We start from the raw sequence: 20339 nt of genomic DNA on the forward strand, positions 1-20339 counted from the left end.
AGGGATACATGTGCTTGCGTACCAAGACAAACTGGAGGAATAACAGGACTTTATGCTTTGCAACGAAATGTTCTTAGATGACTGCATCAAATTTCTACAGTTCTTTGTTGATCTCTTGGGGTATAACTTTTTTATAGCAGACTTAAAAAACCAAACAAACACACACAAGCCTCATTTAATTTATTGGAGGGGCATTCAACTACTTTGTAAAATGAATAACCAGCGGAGTCTAAGTAGTGACTGCAAAGTACTTATGGGTAGAGCTCTGTGCGGATACAAAATTTGTATCTGCATCTGATTTGCGATCCGCAAAAATGATCCACGGATGAGGATATCTGCAGCTATAGAGCTGATATCTGTGGATTTGCAGGGCTCTACTTATGGGGCATATGCATTAGCTGCTCTCCAAATGCAAATATTTCAGCAATTTTTTTTACTTCTGTATATTCTAAAAATCTAGCTGGACTGATGGATTAACTATTTGCAAATACTCACAGTCAAAAGCAGCTCTGGGTTCATTTATGACATAGGTTATAGGCGCAAAGTATTAACTATTTTTTACTTGTCTAGTAAACTCATATGAATATAAAAAAGTTGATAAAAATTATTAATTTTATGGGGGTGTGGAATAAATGTGTCTCTCTACTGGGCAAAGCTAACTTGTGCTCCGAAGTAAAGACCTCTTAATGTAAAATATGCTCGTTCTGGGTGAAATTTTGGTAAATCTCTAGAAATTGAATTATAATAGTCTCCTGAGACTTCTAACTAAAGCACTGCTATTTATGATACTTATGTACAGTAATCCAATGATCAGAAACTTGCTTAAATTACATATGTAAAAAAGGAAAACATAACTATTTGAGGTTCTTTGTTTTGTTTTTAAAGTAGTTATTACTGATTCAAAACAAGCTTGACTAAATGAACTTTGGTTTAAAACAAAAACCCCTGAACATCTTTTGCTGCCTTAATGTTCACACTGGTGGCTTGGCTTCTTGTTACTTAGCAACTTTATACTGAGTCAAGTGAGGTTATTAGCCTGGAATGCAGAGCTTTGGACTAGGGTACTATTGATATTAATATTTATTACTACAATAGCAGCCAGAGGCCCAGTAAGGATTGGGCCCTCATTGTGCTAGGCACTGTACACATAGGCATCTCAAGAAAAATTGTCTTTATGGAATTAGATAGAATGTTAAATTTCTCTCCGTTCCCTCCTTTGCTGATATTGCAGTTTCTAAAACCCCCAGAAGCACTAAATTTCATTTAGTGAGTAAATGTTGCAGCATATGTAGATGAACCATTTTTTCCACCCTTGAACATGTCAATTTTATCTGTCTAAATTAATTTAGGATCCAATCTTTTCTATCTGCTCCTGAGTTAGAGAGGATTTACATTGGGTGCATCAGGCCTATGGATGCAAAAGAGAAGTGGGAGAAGGGAATTCTGGCTCCACAGCATTGTTCACTACTTCACCACCTCTTCTCACTCATCTTTCCTTCACCCTCACTGGTGCACTGTGAATAAGAAGGAGGCAGGGCCAGGTACTTGCTGTCCACAGGATAATTCTCTGCCTCTGTCTAGATGAGTAATCCCCACATACAAGATTATACAAACCCCATCCCTATGTTCTTAAAACATGTCATATACTGCATAGTGAGCTCCTCATTCCCGGAATTGGTGTTTCAAGGGCAGCTGCCAGGCAGATTTAGCAGCATGACTCCTTGTAACCTTAAATCTCTACTTCAGGAAGGGGTAAGTGTATTTGTGTCATCAGTATCTTGCTGGCTGATATTCATTCTGCATATGGGGGGGACAAGGGCAGCTAGGAAGTAATGTGGAAGGTCTGCCCTCCAGACCCCCTGAAATCCATGCATTTAGAGAGCCAAACTCCCTGTCAGGTCCAAACTAGGCAAATGCACTTAAATGGAAACTCTCCGAATTTCCTGTTCCCTCATACAGTTAATAAGCCTCATAGAGAGGACTGTTTCAGCAGATTCTTGTTTTTGCTTTTACAGGTGCTGTCAGACATGGAGGAAGATGCTGTAGAATTAAATAAAGAGAATATGTGGGAACTTTCTTGTGAAACTGTGCGAGAACAGCTTACCAACAGCATTAGAAAGCAGTGGAGAATGCTGAAAAATCATGTTGAAAAACTGGATAACCAAGGTAAGTGTCATCGTAAGCCTGTATTCTGCATCATCATGATGTTTGTGGAAACTCCATTTCCATAGTGTTGTTTGTTATACTCTGACCCATTTGACATAACAATACCAAAGCTAGAAAGAGTTTTTAAAAGAACATTAAAAAATCAGGACACAGTAGGTTGCCTCAAGTGCCATGCAAGAGAAATAGAAATATGAAAGATTTAATTACAGGAGAGCTGAGAAACTCTCATGTAGCAACACTGTTATCCCTGACTGAGGGGCACTTCAATTCTAACCCCCCATTTTCAGGTACTTATCCTTCCCAGTATCAACTTATCATTTGTTGAAGGAAGATATCTCTCATTGTTGGTTTCAGCAGAAAGGAGGCCTGTGTTAAATTTGACTTCTGTCGTCTGTCATCCTGGCTAACTGAGTTACCGGTGAAGTGAAAATAAAAGAACTTGAAATAATGACTCACAAAAAGTATCTAAATCATTTTCAAAGTTTTGGGGCTTCACATGGGTTTCTAGGCAGAACTGGCTGGTGGCATAGTGTTAGTTTCAATTAATTTCCAGCTGCTAAATAGCATTAGAAACAGCTAAAATACATAAATATTTTTACCTTTTCATTAGCTACCAGAGGGATGTTATGCAATCATGAACAAGCAGGGAGGTCACCCATGAAACTGTGAATGGGAGGCAGATAGTCCATGAAAAAATGCCTTTATTAAAATTTATCCACACTGATATTTGAGAACACTTGCTCTGAAGAGTATTGATTTGGTAGGTTTGGGAGTAGAGGAGACACTGGTTGAGAGACAGCTATATGGAGTAAAAAGATCATTTTGCACGTTTGCAGTGTTTCTGTGGTCACTTTTTGGTTTTGTGCGTGTGCACCAATGTCCAAATTCTTATCCCATTGAAGTCATTAGTTCTGCCACTGACTTCAGTGGGATCAAGATTTGGCTCATAATGCAGCCATCCAGATATATAAATGGCTATGTCTGTACATTGAAATTAAAGTAACATAACATGTAATAATTAAAAAATACTATGTATGTGCAAGGGGGCGGTTGTTGTAGGAAATAAAACATCTTTCTCCAATCCTCCCCCTTCCTGGGGTAAATGTTTGGAAGATTATAACCGTAATATTGTATGTATGTTTTTCATTTGATCCGTGTTTCCTTCATAAAGCTTATAGAATACATGGAGCCCTTACTTTTCCAATAGGTCTATATTACAGTAACTCCCCTCTAGGGTTTTTATAATGAAATTAATAACTCCAAAATTATGGTGGATTCTGAAGAACTGGATAACTTTCAGTTAAAAGATTTCCTCAGTTTACCTGATTCAGTACAAATGTAGAAACTGGCTCCCCCCCGTTTTGGTATGATGCTTAGAAATCAGATTTTCTTGAAATGGGATTCATTTTGTGCCATGGAGGAAAAAGGCAAATGTTTTTCAATTAAAATGTTAATCCTGCCTTGAAAAGGTCTAAAACCTTATATCTTTCAGGGTGAGTCACTATAATATTTTTTTCCCCTTGCTTTGAGACTCTGATCTAAGCATGGTATTATAAAAATGCTTAACATTTGGATCACTTTGTATTTAAGTGATATTTTTAACCTTTCCACTGACCTACCTCCTAATAACATTTTTTGGGGATGGGGAACAGGAACTTTCTTTCCCCCTCCCTTATGGGACTTGCACCCTCGTATGCAAAGGACCCGACCGTCCTTGGCCATAATATTGCTATTACAATACTAAATTCATGAGCTTTGTATTTAAGGCTTTGCACAAATCCAGCTTTTGATCTCGTATTGAGATTGGTGTAGGCCACTCATGTGTCATATTAATCATTTTATTGTGGTTAAAATATCTGAACATTCTGATTAATGAGGCACATATGTTGTGAACGACAGTATACTCTCTGAAGTTGGAATGGCAGGTGCCATAGAATGTTCTGGTGGTTACTTGCTGTTTCTGTGGAGATGTACGATGCAAGTTGCAGAATCTGTCTTGGAGAGACTTTATTAGTAGGCAGTGGGGAGTCTGCTTGTGGTCTAGGTAAAGGCTGCCACCAGAGTCTAAGGCTTCTCTTAATAACTAGCCTAAAAGGACTCTCTCAGTCCCCGAGAGAGAACGGCAGATCACGGTGCATGTTTGTCTGTATGTTACCAAATGGTAGCATACCAGGAGTGGGTAGGATAATCCAAAAGTTAAGATGGGTAATAAGGAAATAGTTTCCTGAATTTATTTTGTTGTTGTTGTCTTATCTGAGTGTTGATTTTCTTAATATTTGTTTTTATTTTGTTCAAAACCTGTTAAACTTGCTTTTCTTTACAGTATCTTCAAACAGCTCAATAACAAGGTTTATACTAAAAGTATAATCTTTTTGTTTTCCCCTATACCATGGGGAGTTTGTTTTATTTTAAATTGGCTCTTCCCTCACTCTTACTATCTGACTTGTCTGAACTGTTTGAATTCAAAGCACACTGCTTGTTTTACAAGTAGGGGTCCAGAGAAACCATTGTTAAGCCCAGAAATTGTAAAATAGTTAAGGGACAATTCAGGGGCATTCTTTCCCTGTAATAAAGTGATCCACTGAATTGTATTTTATGTCTGGCTGATTTTGTAGAGATCCAGTACTGTATCTGCGAGAACTTATTCAGTATTTCCTGTGAGTATTCAGACATACCCAGGGTCTTTCAAATTCCAAGGTTCGACAGATGCATATTAAAACGCCTTTTAATTTATTTCGTAAACCTTTCTTTATCTTAAATTAGCATCTTTATTGAACAGCATTACCAGTGGCTGCCTCTTTTACTTAAAACACCAAAAAACTTTTCTTTTTTTTTCTTGTATTTAGTGTCACGTGCACATTCAGGGGCTTTGAATGGCAGCGATGTAATTTCAAGAGAGGACCATGAATTGGAAACTGAAAAGCTAGAATTAGAAATTCAGCAGTGCAAAGAAATGATCAAAACTCAGCAACAACTATTACAGGTCGGAATCTTTTGATTTTTTTTTTTTTAAACTGTGCTTTCTTCTCTTCCTCCCTTCTTCGAGTCGGAATTGAAGCATCATTCTAACAATGCCTTTTTATATTTGGGTGTTCCTGTTTTTGATAACTGTGGAGGCTGGAGCAGAGGGAGAGGGGATGTGACTCTCACCTTGGCAAACAGTATTTTGTTGTGAAGTTAGCACATATAGGGCTTGTCTACATTACCCGCTGGATCGACAGGCAGCAATTGATCCAGTGGGGGTAGATTGATGATGTCTAGTCTAGACGTGATAAATTGACCGAGCGCTCTCCCGTCAACTCAGGTACTCCACCAGGGCGAAAGGCGCAGGCGGAGTCTACGGAATAGCGCCAGCTGTTGACTTACTGCAGTGAAGACACTGCAGAAAGTAGATCTAACTACATCGACTTCAACTACATTATTCATGTAGCTAAAGTTGTGTAACTTGGATTGATTTCCGCCCCCCCCCCGTGTAGACCAGGCCATAGAAGGAGAAACTGCAGAAGGCAACAAAGTTTAGCAACGTATTCAGAAAGTTTATCTCGTCTACTTTCCATAGCTTTCTGAATAGGGTGCTAAACTTCTTTGTTTGCCTTCTGCAGTTTTTCCTTCCACACTTCCTAATTCCCTGTGCCAGTGGCCCATTTATGACCAAGCCTGATTGTCTTTCATTTAATAAACTTTTGCTGGCATCTAAATCTAAACTTGTAGAAACATATTTTAAGTCTAAATAGTAATTTCTGAATAACATTTCTGACTTTTGTTCCTTGTATCTGCAGCAGCAGCTTATGTCTCCATGTGATGATGATACCTCTATGTTACTACAGGACTGTTACTTGTTGGAAGAAAGAGAGCGCCTCCAGGAAGAATGGAAACTATTTAGAGAACAAAAAAAGAACTTTGAGAGAGAGCGAAGAAGTTTTACAGAAGCTGCTATTAGATTAGGACTTGAGGTATTCAAAAGGAATGGTATCTTTATGGGCCTTTGATCTTTAATACTGAAGATTAGCCAGTCTTGTAATCTTAGTAAGCGGAAAAACTTAGCCAATGTTGAACGTATGCATTTGTGAGTATTGTTATCCCTTTGCTATTGTCTTTCTATTGGAAGATCTCTCTCTCCTCTGCCGTATCTTGTAAACCATGTGATGCAGGACTACTGACAATATGATGGATCACTCTGTTCGCCCATAGTAGAGTACTACATTTTGTACACATACATTGGCAAATACAGTTGCTTGACCTGGGATAACTAATTTTCTATTTCTTTTTATAAGCTTAAACCAAGATTTTCAAATATCTGCATGTGTGCTTTTGAAAATAAGGTCACTTATTTAGGTATCTAAATAGAGACTTAGGAACCTAACTTTAAGCATGCTATTATTGTTGTTGTTGTTATTATTATTCATTTAGATTTTGGCCTTAGACTTTATAGGTACATACATAGCACTGATTCACATTGCATCAATATTTTTCAGTTCCAGTAAGACTTTATAAAATTCTCCACATTTTCACTTTACTTAGAGAAATATTTTAATAAGATTGTGAGAGTATATAGGATGTACTCTTAAACTGTATCACAGGCATATTGCTAAGTTTAACCAGTTGTGTCTAAACATATAGTCCGGATTGCAGCATCACTGTAATTACCCATGTATCAGTTTGCTATTGCGTCTCCTCTTAATACTTTAATATTAAGTATTTAATATTTTAAATACTTTAATACTGTATCTTTACTGTGATCTATGTAGATCTTTGAAAAATTTGCAGCAGCCCTTGAGCCTAGAGTCGGGGTTTGTTGTCTCCTTTGAACATAGGAGGAAGAATTTCGAACAATGGGGAAATTTGCTCCCTTGCTCTCACATCCTGTCTCTCCCTTCCTTGGTATCTCCTGTTTGTCTGATCTCTTAAGAGGTACAGGAACTGTCTCCTCCCCATCCTGCTGCCATCTGGATTTTTGAGGACTGCCTGACATTGACATCACTTCTCCCCTCCCTGGCTTGAGAGTCACGTGAAAGGGAAACCCTCATTCTTTCCTCTCAGATTTGGGTGGGAGTAGTCAGGAGTACTTTCGAGCTCTTTTTTTCTCTTCCCAGAACACACTTGGAGTTGCGAGATGATCAGTACCGTAGTATTGTAGTGGAGAGTAAACAGCATTTACCCACTTCTTGTTGGGGGAATGTGGAGTTGAGTTTAGGTTAGTTTACCAATTTATTTATTTTACCTTTACGCCACTGAGCCGTAGTCGTGTCTGGCAGCTGCACAGAAGGTCGGTTTAGCATCTGACTGGTAGTTTCCTGGCCAAAAGCCCTAAGGTAAAGTGAGAGGCACTTGTAAGGACCTTCATAGCACATCCTTCTGAGCCAAACAATGGGGTTCAGTTTGCAAACACCCTTGCCATTTGATCCTTTTAGGGTTCTTACAGTTGTAGGTCTATGTTAAACTGCCCACTTTTTCAATATATGAATGAACTTCACTTTATGATTTTACATGCAAAGCAAATCAATCCATATAAACCTACCACTTTCTGTACAGAATATAAGTTGACATTTCTCTTTTCAGAGAAGGGCATTTGAAGAAGATCGAGGAGCTTGGCTGAAGCAACAGTTTTTGAGCATGACTTCTGATCACAAGAACTCTGAACATGTGAAAACTCAAAGTGCCTACTCAGGAAGCAAGTATTTAACTCGCTAACCTTTGTAAATTTCATAAAACTATTCTTATAATGTTTTATTTTCTCTCTCTCAGCTGGAAGATACATACACAAGGAAATGGAGACTTCCTAAGTATAAAGAGAATTCATGATATCATATAAAAAACGTTAAAAATCTATGTGCAGGTCAGGGTTGCTAGGCTCTCTTGGTAGTTCACCTAAGAAGGGAATCCTGATAATCCAGTCATGGCTACATGATAAACTTCTTTTTGAGAGGGGACCTGTTGAATATCAATTATAGAACAGAACTCTTCGCCTTAAATAGCATGTTTAATTACAGGTTTCAGAGTAGCAGCCGTGTTAGTCTGTATTTGCAAAAAAGAACAGGAGTACTTGTGGCACCTTAGAGACTAACAAATTTATTTGAGCATGAGCTTTCGTGAGCTACAGGTCACTTCATCGGATGCAATTAGTGAATCAAATGGGAGGCACAGTGAATACTGATAAGAACAGAAAAATAAGGTGACATATGGACAGCTGAAGAGATTAGAAATAAGGGTAGGAACTGGAAGCGTCATCCTGGAAACATTTGTATCTAAGAGATAACCCAAAACATAGCTATTCAATGGAAAAGAAGCAACTTGGAAAACCATAGCAGTGAAAGCGATGCTAGTGATGGTAATAAAATGGAAGTTGGCTGAATACTGCCATAATTTCAATGCTATATCATCTGCAGTGTGATTTGGGATGGTTATCACTTCCTTTGGAAACCAATTGAAAATATTTGTGGCTATCATGGTACAAAGATTTTTTTCTAACATATTCATAATTCTGGAATATGTAATTTTCATATCACATCAAAATTAACACTTGAAAACTTTTGCTTAGTTTCCTGTGACTTTTCAGCCTTTTATCGGTGTTAGATACTTTTTTTTTCACTCCCAAATTTCCACATGCACAATTTAGTTTGCACCCGTGAGCACAGGTTACTTTTTTTTAAAAAAGAGAGAAAAAGCAATCGTTAAATGAATCCTGATCTTGGGAGCCAACATTTAAACATAAACATGAGCTAACAACTAGCACGTAAAGATAGACACTTAAGTAAATATGGTCAGAAGATAAAGCGACTTTCCTCCTCCACTCCAGTGCCAATGTTCAGCACCCCTGCTCTTGCTGTAGACCTCTCTCTACATGGAATTATTTTTGTTGGTATGAAACATTTATGTTTAGGGACAGAATTAAGATTATTTGGGTGCTGTCATTAAAAAAAAATGTTTTATTGGTGTCAAACTTGTGTGCTATAGCATTTGTGATTTTTTTCATACTTATGGATTTTTGTGTGTGTGCATGTTAAGTGCATTTTAAGAGAGAATGTAGCATTTAACAGCCCAGCCTGCAGCTTAGATTTGAGGGTATGTAAGAATATAAAAATTAAAGAATTCCCTTGTCACGTAAAGGATCGCCATCTTGATGTAATGCCATTTGGATACCTTTACATAACGATTATCACTAGAATGGTTTTTAAAAACTATCTATTTTTACTTTAGTTTTAAGGCTTTGTTACGTTACGCTCCAAAGTACTTTAACCTTACAGGAAGTGCCGTGTAATACTGAATAATTCTGCTTGCCCACCTTTTTGAAACCTTTTCAAATCTAAAAATGAAAAGGAATTAGAGCCTGATCCTACTCCCATTGTAGTTAATGCAGATCTTCTCATTCACTTAAATGGGGGACTAAAATAGAAAGTGCTAAACAATGTTATCTGTTCAGTTTCATTTCTTTTGGATTTTGGGCTAGTTTATGAGCTTTCATGTTGACATAAGTGATTTTTGCATGGGTGTTGCCAGGTATCCTGGACTCTAAAGTAATCCTTGAATCAATTGAAATAAGATTTGCTAAACCAGAAGTAAAAACCTGATCCAGAAAACACTCATATGGGTATCTTTAAACACACGAATAGTCCCATTGACTTCAGTGCGACTATTTGTATTCGATTTTTTTTGTTTTCAAGTTAAATATTTACAAAAACAAAAGACAGCATCTATACTGATTTCAACATCATTTTTAGTCCAATACATCCAATAATAATGAAGGCTAAGATTATATCACAGAGGTCGCAGGGACCCTGCAGGTTCCCAGCCTCCGCTGGCAGCAGAGGGACCCCAGAGTTGCTCAGTGGCAGCTCCCCACCTGCTGCCACTGGCAAGGGATTCCTCCCCCCCCATCTCCTAGCCTTACAGGGCAGCGGGGGACCCCTCCCAGCCACTGGGCAATGGGGTCCTTGTAGCTCCCAGCCGCGGTGGGGAGAGAATGGGGGTACAGCAGGGTGCTGGACCCTCCTCCCTCCCCGTTTTGCCCGGGGATGTTTTTAGTAAAAGTCAGGGACCGGTCACGGCTTCCTTGATTTTTTGTATACTGCCTGTGACCGGTCCCTGACTTTTACTAAAAACATCCATGACAGAATCGTAGCCTTAATAATAATGAATGTGCATATTTATTATTTTTTTAATATTGGGTGAAAATAAGAGTCATGGAAGAATTCCTCTCTCTAGATACTTTCATAACTACATTGTTGTGTAATAACATACTTGTATGACTTGCAGATTCTGACCCAGACAATCAGTTATTGAACTTCAGGTCTCGGCAAAAGAAACCTCATTGTTTGCCTACTGTACCTCCTTCAGAGGAACTTTGCCAGACAATTCAGCATATCCCACACAACAGGTATCTGAAATTATATCACCCATCATTACTTTTATAGTGAGTGTGTGAACTGCTCAGCTGGAGTAGTAGTGATTAGAGAAAGGGACCATAGCTTGGGAAAGTTCTGAACTAGACATTGACAAGAGTTACCGTGGAATATATTATTTAGCATAATTATTATACAACTTTCAACCAGTATCAAAACAATTGTTCTACTTATATTTGCAAAGGGCAATATTAGTGACACTTTAACTTTCTCTTTCCAGCAATTCAAGTGTTGTATTGAATAAAACTACTGAAGACAGCAAGCCAAAGCAATGGAAGGGACTCAGCAAAGCAGAAACTGAATAATGAATCAAGATCTCAGTCACAGAAGATTTCTAAAGTTCATGTTCTCTGTTATATAGATAAACTGCCTTAGACTTTCTAGGGTTGTCTGCTGTCTTTTGTTAAATAAATGTGTCCATAAACTTTTCTTTCTAAGGTGAAACAGGGTGTTATGAGTTTGATCATCCTTTCAGCGAGCTAAAAGATTAAATGAGTTGCAGTGTGTGGGTGTGACTTTATTTTAGTTTTTTAAACAATTTCTTGCCCCTTTTTTGTCTGCAACTTTTGAAAGATGGGGGTTTTTTTAATAAAAAGAAAAAGCTTTGGATATTCTAGTAACAGACGGTCAGATTCTGTGAATAAAGGAATGTATGAGTTGGGTTGGGTTTTTTTGTTTTTTTTTCTTTGGGGTTGTAAATGAAACACTGGAACCTTAGTGTTTCTCTTTATCGCAGACAAAGGTAGCACTTTTAGGAATTGTTTAATTATTGTAAATGAACATTTATATCAAGTGTAGCTAGCATTGAAACTTTTGTCTCAACTTGAATGTACAGTATACTGTAGATTTTTAACAAAGCAAGTTATATATTTATTAAGTCATGTGACTTGGAAGTACCTCTTTCATAGCTTTCCAATGATTAAAGTGCAAGATCTTTATATGTTTGTAAATAGACAATATAAATGATTCTGCTAAGATGCCATGAAATGAAACATGCATCTATAATCATAGTGTTTTACATGCCAATTTAAGCTGGTTTCATAGTGATACTCTGTTTACAGATGTGTTAGGACTGTAATTGTTTCAGTCGAGAATCAAATTCTTTGAAATGTAACTGGACAATAAATGTGCAAAGTATATTCTAAGAAATGTTTTCCAATGTGTGTATTCAATTTTTGAAGTCCAGCATGATCTTTTTGTATTAACCAGTTGTAAACAGTCATGGTCCTACATCAACACATTTGGATGGTGTGTTTTTCTTTTTAATGGATTCGAGTTACTTTGGCCTTGACTTAAGGAAATCCATTTTGATCATAAGTCCATGAAGAGGCCATATATAAGGGAGAGGTCTTAGCGAAAGGGTAGGTAGAGATAAAAATAAAACTTTTTCAGTGGGGAAGGGAGGGTGGAAAAATATAATATGACAGAATTCTGAAACTCTGTAAGAGATAAAAGGGACAGGATTCAACTTGACCTTCAACTTGAGGTACCAACAGCAAAACATTTGGTGTCTTCTCTGATTGCTTTTCATTTCGTGACCTCACTTCTCCATTTGGAGCTTCCATAGCTCTTTCATATTAAGGTCACTAAAGGAGCCGAGATGGACACCGCTGGAACTTTCCTGGTCAATCCGAAACGTCCAGTTCAACCAGAAATGAATTGGAAGCCAGTATAAACTCCAGAGCACAGGTATAATATTTCCTGCATGAAGCGCTCTTAAGGATGCAGGCAGCCACGTGCATTGTGAATTTTGGTCTGCCTAGAGAAGGCTCAAGGCCTGTTAGCCATTCAGATTGTCTTAATGCCATAGGTATTTCAAAGTAACAGCATCTTTAACAATATAGTTCTTGATTTTCTATTTCCTCCCAATTAATCAATGTGAGTTTGAGACATTTCCTCTACTGAAATTGAATAATAGGTACCCACTGTTAAACTTTGCTTTAAGCCACTGGGTTAAGATCAACCCTCATAAGTCAATGGGCAGAACTTGGCCTGGTCAATTTATGCTCTCAGGCATTCCATTAGATAAAGAACATATTCAAAGCTGTAAAAATCTCTCAACAGGGAGGAAGGAATGTGCTAGGAGTTTAAAGTCACGTATAGAATTCTTATTCTATATTCATATTCTTATTCTATATTCATATAATAGAGTTTGATTATTCAAGCTCTTTAATAAGACTGGTAATTCCAGTATGCCACTAGGTGCTGCTGTTGTTTCAAATTAATTAAATGGTGTTCTGTGTATGATGATACACTGGGAAGCTTAGTCAGTTTCCTGTTAAAGAACTTAATTGGACTCCCATACTTGATATTACAGATTTTTTGGGGGGTAATAAAATGATTTTGGAGGACTAAAGTGTTGCTTATTCATCAAATTTCTTGTGCTTATTGAATAGTAGCAACTGGAGGCTGTCTGTAGTAATTTGCTTACTAGGGAAAACCTCTGAGGAGACACGCAAACTTGTAATTTTAATGCCTCCATGAAAGCAGGTTGTGTTGCAAGCATGTATGGCAACTGAGGCACACGGTGGTGAACTGGTAGGCCAATTTTTGAGTTCTGCCAACATGGACAGTATCCTGTAACTGTAAAGCTATAATCAGTCTTGTAGAATCTGGGCTAGTGTATGTGTAAGGGTCACAGATCTGCTATGTGTTAATGTACAAATACTGATCTGTAATAAGTGTATGAATATTGGAGGTGACCTGGTCAGTGAGGTAAAGTTGCTGTACATTGATGGTGGTTTATTAGAATTTCCTGTATGGAGGTAACATGGGGGCTGTGGGAAGAGCAAAAGGAAAGCAACACAATAGCTCTAGATAAGGATGCCCCAGCTCATGCTTGAAAGACAATGGGGGTAAGCTCTTAGCTTCAAGGATCCTTTCTCCGGTTTCCAACAAGTTGCCAGCCTTGTTTTGCCAAAGCTAGGAGTCTGGAGATGAAGAGAGCACTAAACAGTTAGAAAGTCCTTCTCTGGGCAAGAAGGGTTCACTTGTCAAAAGCCGTCTCCGGGCTGACACAGAGAGAGACCCAGAGGAGAGACACTGAAAAAGCTGGGCCTTCCCAGATCCAGGGATTGGTAAGCCTTAGAGGAAAGGTAGCTACAAGTACAGCCTGTTTTGTTGTTCTAAATAGATAACTTTGCTTCAAGGAACTGTCTGGTTGTTGTATTAACCACTGTCATTGCTCTCTGAGACAACAGAAGTGGAAGGTTTGAGCCTAGGTTAGTTTAGGCCTGCTGAGGAAATTGAAGTTACTACCAGGGGCCTGCAATCTGGATCCTGGCGTTAGAGTAGGAGAAGCATCTGATTCCACTCCCAGAGTGAGGGGATGGATAGACTGAGGCCTGAAAACTGAGCCGGTTAGGGGTGGAATTCACCCATTAAGTGAAATAGTATGTACTTTAGCATTGCATGTGGTATACGATTACTACTACTACTGGATGAAGTAATATTGCACATGTACAATATTAAGGTGGGCGCTTCTGAGCTTAATACAAGTAGTGTGGTGAAATAAGATTGCCACACAAGTTTTAATCTGCAGAAAGTAACACTACGGATGCTAGGCTACCTTTTCAATCTCCTTGATAAAAATGATGCTGCTTTCTCCAAGTATGGGAGGCTGACCAGGTATAAGAGTATTTGCCTGGATTTAGAGTAGCCGCTGTGTTAGTCTGTATCCGCAAAAAGAAAAGGAGGACTTGTGGCACCTTAGAGACTAGCAAATTTATTTGAGCATAAGCTTTCGTGAATGCATTGGATGAAGTGAGCTGTAGCTCACGAAAGCTTATGCTCAAATAAATTTGTTAGTTTCTAAGGTGCCACAAGTCCTCCTTTTCTTTTTGCCTGGAGTTAGTTATTCATGGTTCTTGATCTTAGTCTGTTACGAGTTCATCAGAGAAGGGTCATAAAATGGCTAACTAAAATGTACCCTGCTCAAAAAATTAAAAGCTGTACTAGGATTCAGTACCTAGAAGCCCATCTACTTTACAAACAGGGTGGAATACAATGTGGTATATCCATTACACCATGATAGAAATAGGAATTTCATTATTGTATGCTTGACTTTTGTTAAATCCTGGATTATGTTGAGGCCACCCACCCCATTTAATGTAATGGAGGATTTCTGGTGATTTCAGTAGCAATTGGGTTTGGCCCAAAGTGAGGAAATAGATATTTTTACCTTTGAAGAAAGGTTTCTCCTTATCCATCATCAATCTGGAAATCAACCAGAAGAGATTAGCCCAAACTTTTAGCATTACAAGACTCCAGCTTCTTGCCCTTGTTCTTATTTTACTAGGTAACCTCATTTGTTCCTGTACTTCATGATTCACCAGAACTGTGTAAAAGACCAGAATTACTACTGTGGTCTGGGAAGTGAACCAACACCAGCCAGCAGGAAATAGGGTTAAGTTTTCAAAGGTGTTTGGACACCTGATGATGCAGATGAGTGCCTAGTGTGATTTTTCCAAAAGTGTCTACACTAGTAAGGTGCCTGTCTCCCTGGGAGTTACAGAGGTGCTTTTGAAAATCCTACTAAGTGTCTATTGGCATCTTTAGGTGCCTACCTACTTTTAAAACTCTGGCTTATAGCCTTTCATTAGAAGCAGTTATTTTCTCCAAAGTAAACTACCAGCATCTTAGGGAAACATTCAGACTCATGCTCCAAGCTGACCTACTGCAACTTTAACAAACCCAACATAATTTGTAAACCACCTTCAGCCTAATGCACCATGGAACTGTTCTACCTACAGACCTGAAACTTGCAGTAATGGGAGAAAATCATATACCTGTTTATAAGACAATATGAGATATTAAAAATCACCATGTGCCATGGACTGCTTTCGCTGATGACCAGGATCCCCTCAACTATTCCAGCTAAAAATGTCCACAACGTAAATCAAGTATTCATTAAATTCATCAGGGAAGGGGAAACCTTCCTACACATGCTCTCGGCAAATTGGCAGGCACAGTTTCTCAGGTTTTGAGACAAGTCCTGAGTTGCATTAGGACAGTTTTGGTTGGGGGACGAGTACAAAGCTGCCCTAAAGCTAGCATGATCAGCTACAACAGGATCACTTGCCTGTGCATTTCTGTAAGCAGGGGTGTCACTTGTTATGGGGCCAGAGGGGACATTGCTTCCCCAACTTTCTATGGGTCTGTATGCTCCATTATGTCTTCCACTCCCTCCACCTGGGCTTTGCAGGATATAAAATATAAACTGACACAATTTTATCTGTGAATTTTTCTGAGAAGGTGCCCTGCCTCTAAAGGGATTCTCCGTGTATTAGAGTCTTCAAAGTGGCTCTGATGCTACCTTCTATCCCTCATAGCATAGCACTCTGTGGATTCCATAGCAACCCCCTGGGGCCAATAGCTAGCATAATTTAGAGCAGCCCTCAGGCTGCTCCAGTTTGTGCATGGGAAATGGACCAACATAGGAGCCAGCCCCAGGACTGGGGTAGTGCATAGCTTAAATTGTCTCACTCATGAGCTGTATTAAGAGCTGCTTCACTACAGCTCAGGCCCTGGAAACTTTTATTACATGATTTACTGGAGATTGCAGATAATTCATTTGAAAAAACAAACAAAACAATTTCCTCCTATCTGGCTTGCCATTTGAATGGACAAGGCCTGACAGTGCTATTTTGTACATGGAACTCCCTTCCTTATGCTACAACTTTTCCTTTTCCTAAATTAAGTTTTTGGCTCCTCCAGCCCCAATTTTAAACTCATTCTTGATCATACTAAAAAGAACATTAGCTGTTGGTGTATGCCTCTCTACGAAGCAATCCATGCCTTCAAATTGGGAAGAGCCTACAACAGATTTTATGGAGTCTCACTCTGCCTTGGTTAGGATGCATTAAAAATAGCTGTGAATTTTCCCATGGATTATAGGGGAAAAAATGTGTACCCTTCAGCCAAGCTATTATCAGAAATATTCCATGTATACTTTAACTGGGCTTGGCTAACTAATCTAATAAACTTGCTGGAAATATCAATTTAAAAGTTTTATTATTGAAAGGAAAATAGGTAATTTACAAAATAAGCAGAATGCTCAACATTTCAGTCCTTAGGCAGACGTGCTGACAGCCTTAAAAATGCCTATCTAAATTATAATCCATCATGCTGCTTGTACTTACTATTTGGAATTTACAGCTAAAGCAGGGATTTTACTGTGTTATACATAGGTGAAAATTACCAACATTTGTGGTATGTGATTTTTTTCTTCTTCTCCCCATCTTCCAGCTCCCCAATGCAGAGGTACAGAATTCAAGGCCAGAAGGGCGCATTAAGATCCTCTAGTCTGACCTCCTGCATGAGACGGGAGAACTTTTCACCAGGTGGGTTCCGCATTGAACCCAAAACTTGTGGGTAGGCCAGAGCATTGCTGATAGAAAGACATCCAGCCATGGTTTAAAGACTCCAAGTGATAAAGAATTCACCAATGGTGGTTAATTACCTTCACATACAATTTTGTGCCTTATTTCTAGCCTGAATGTAACTTGCTCCAGCTTCCAGCCATTGTTATGGCTTTTTTTGCTAAATTACAGAGCCTTCTACTAGCATTTTTTCCCTTTGTAGGTACTTACAGATTGTGATCAAGTCACCTTTTTAAACTGTCTGGCAAGCTGAATAGACGGAGCTTCTTAAGTCTCTCACTATAAGCCAGGTTTTTCAGACATTGAATCATCCTAGTTGCTGTTTTCTGAACCTTTTCCAGCTTGTCAACATCCTTTTTAATGTGCGGACACCAAAACTGGAGACAGTATTCCAGTGATGGTCTAACTAATGTTGTATACAGTGGTAATAACACCTCCCTACTTCTGTGCAGTATTATTCCTCTACTTATGCATCCAAGGATTGCATTTGATCCCTTAGCACTGCATTGTACTGAAAGCTTATGTTCTGTGGATTATCTGCCGTGACCCCTAAATCATTTGCTGAGTTACTGCTTTCCAAAATAGTCCCCCATCTTATAAGTGTGACCCTACATTATTAGTTCCTAAAAGTGTGTGACTTTGCATTTGGCTGTATTGAAATGTATGTTGTTCAAGTGAGCCCAACTTGTCATGCTGTCCGGATCCCTCTGTAGAACTGACCTTTCCTTATCATTATTTACTACTCCGCCAATTTTTGTGTTGTCTGCAAACTTTACCAGCAATCATTCATACATTACAAAGCCAGAAGGGACCATTGAGATCATCTAGTCTGATCCCCTGTATAACATAAGCAATAGAACATCCCCAAAATAATTCCTATTTAAACTAGAGCATATCTTTAAAAAAAATCCAATCTCTAAAAAAGTTTCCAGTGATGGAGAATCCACCAGGAGTCCTTGGTAAATGTTCCAGTGGTTAATTACCCTCACTGTTAAAAGTTTACATCTTATTTTGAGTCTGAATTTGTCTAGTTTCAATTTCCAACCACTGTGTATGTTTGTCTACTAAGCTGAAGCTGTTCCCCAAATAGGTACTTATAGACTGTGATCAGGTCACACTTGTCTTTATAATTTATTTACCACTCCACCAATTCTTTTGTTGTCTGCAAACTGTGCCAGTAATGATCTTATGTTTTCTTTCAGCTCATTGATAAAGATATTGAATAGCATTGGGCCACAAACAGATCCCAGCAGGACCCAATTAGAAATGTCCCCAGTGAATGATTCTTCATCTGCAATTACTTTTGGAGAATATATTTAATCTTTCATGTCACCTTCTATTCCCAGCAAGACATTCTTCCAGCAGCCCTACTCTTCTTCCTCTTCCCAAGATCACAGTATTCCAGGGATAGGGAACCAGAGTGCACCCTATCAGGAGTGCAACACGAGGGCTAGACATTTACTTTATTTAAAATGAAAGCTTTCAGGAATCTGGCTGTTCTCAAGTCAGGTGGCATTTCTTTACTGTGCAAAGAAACAGAGTATCCAGACTCATGTACTGAACTGGCCATTCAGAAAAAGCGCTGACAAAACCCATGACTCTTAACTATTTTTTGAAATCTCCAAGTTCACGGGTTTTGTCATGGAAATTACAGCTGTGACAAAATCACCCTCATTGTAGGAATAATAGGGTCTTATTTTAAGTAATTAAACCTAGGATGGGCTCAGGAATGATTGTTCATGATGTTACCTTTTTCTCTCACATTGGTTACTTTGTCTGCTTTGATGTTTTGGGAAATAAACCAATTCAGTGTATCTTTTATACAAGTATTTAAAGTATTAAGCTAGCAGTTATAAAACAGATATGAGTTTAAGTGAAATATGTCACTAGCTACATTAATTTATAGCTCTCCTAAATTAATCTATAAAAGTATAGCATAGTGATCAAACTGAGGTTACACTTAAGATATAACCAGTAGGTCAATGGTTAAGTTTATCTGGCTCGCCAGTTACTACAGTTAGTTAATCATTACATCAAATTCTAAATTCCTTTTAGAATTTTGCAGGAAGGGCAAGGGGAGACATTGTTCCCTTTGACTTGAGCAGTTAGTTCAGTGTCTGCTAGAGGCAAAGATTGTTCCTTCCCTCGATTTTCAGGAAGTGCAACTCATATAATAACTTTCTGTTAGCTTCTTTCTAGCTGATCTTTTCTCCTGTTAACCTCACTGTTCATACAGATTACATTAAGCTTTGCTTTTATAATATATCTTCCTCCCCATCTTAACACAATGGCTGTATCTGTCTGGCAGCTTGGCACAGACTCAGAATAACTTCTAAAATCCTGCACTTACAGCAGCTTTAAAATGATACTGGTTTAACCTGGAGATCCCTTGCTGATTTGTTAACAGTCTTAGGCTTTTAGCATCTACTTGGGGAACAGTTAAGAACACACAGAGAGACTCAATCATGCACATGTGCACACACTCCAGTGGGCGCTTGAGTGATTTGAGCCCCGTTGAGTTGCTGTACAGACGATTCTCACAACTGCTTCTCCAAATCTTTAGCTCACATGACAGATCTTAGTTCAGACCTAGGCTGATATTTACTGATATCTTCTGGGGTGATGTAATGTACTTTTGCGTGCTTTCGCATGCGGGGGTGGGGTGAGGTGGGAAAGGCAGTTGATCTTCTCTTCGTTGTACTTCAGAGTTGGCTCAGCCAGCATTGAGTATTTTACTACTGTGTCTCTGAGGGGCCAATCTAGACAAGGAAGCAGGATACAATTTCAGGTGTTGTGTTGTTGTAAGAAAGTCCACCCCCGCCCTTTTCGCCACATGGCTGGCATCTTTTGCAGGGATCAGTGACTCCTCTACTCTGCCCCAGATGACACTCTTGTCCAGTTAGGGGTTCTAGCATGTAGATCATATGGGACACCTGCCTCTTTGAGTCACATCAAAGATTCTAGTCTGCCAGTGGCGTGTGCATCATAACCCAATCTGTTATAACCGCAAACAGCAGTGTCTCAATGCAAGAAGGTGCCGGGTGATCAGGAGCTGGCTGGCAAACTTCTGTTTAGGCCCAGGCATAAGTGTCTTGATTGTTTAAATATAATTAATGACTAGTCAAGATTAAACATTTACTCATTTCCACACCTTTTCATGATAGCACGTTCGTGATGACACTGGAAATTTAGTGTCAATGAGGGAGGCGGTGTCTACGGCAAATGAGTGCCCTTGTCCTAACAACCTTTTGCCTACAGACCAAAAAAGCAGCTTCAAGCATCTCTTAATCATGCTAACTTAAACATTTGGCCAACCAAAGTTACTAGGTCAAGTCCAAATACGGCCTGTGTACCCTGTATTGTTCATGGCGGTATGCTAGCTAGATGGTCTATC

At 38.8% G+C, this 20339-nt stretch overlaps 1 protein-coding gene across 4 annotated transcripts in view; it reads left to right on the forward strand.

The window, feature by feature from the left end:
- SSX2IP (SSX family member 2 interacting protein) overlaps nt 1-11774 on the forward strand; it is a 47399-nt gene extending 35625 nt beyond the window's left edge. For 2 of the 4 annotated variants that reach the window (XM_078854099.1, XM_073357212.2), the window contains exons 10-15: nt 2016-2166; nt 5013-5149; nt 5946-6119; nt 7726-7837; nt 10420-10540; nt 10786-11771. In XM_078854099.1, coding sequence (XP_078710225.1) covers nt 2016-2166; nt 5013-5149; nt 5946-6119; nt 7726-7837; nt 10420-10540; nt 10786-10870 — 780 coding nt within the window. In that variant the 3' untranslated portion in view covers nt 10871-11771. Of the gene's footprint in view, nt 1-2015; nt 2167-5012; nt 5150-5945; nt 6120-7725; nt 7838-10419; nt 10541-10785 lie in introns of all 4 variants that reach the window. The other 2 variants (XM_073357213.2, XM_073357214.2) reach the window with 2 other exon arrangements.
- The last annotated feature ends 8565 nt before the right edge of the window (nt 11775-20339 follow it).

Source organism: Lepidochelys kempii, chromosome 8 (genome assembly GCF_965140285.1).
Source record: "Lepidochelys kempii isolate rLepKem1 chromosome 8, rLepKem1.hap1, whole genome shotgun sequence".
NCBI classification, from domain to species: Eukaryota; Metazoa; Chordata; order Testudines; family Cheloniidae; genus Lepidochelys; species Lepidochelys kempii.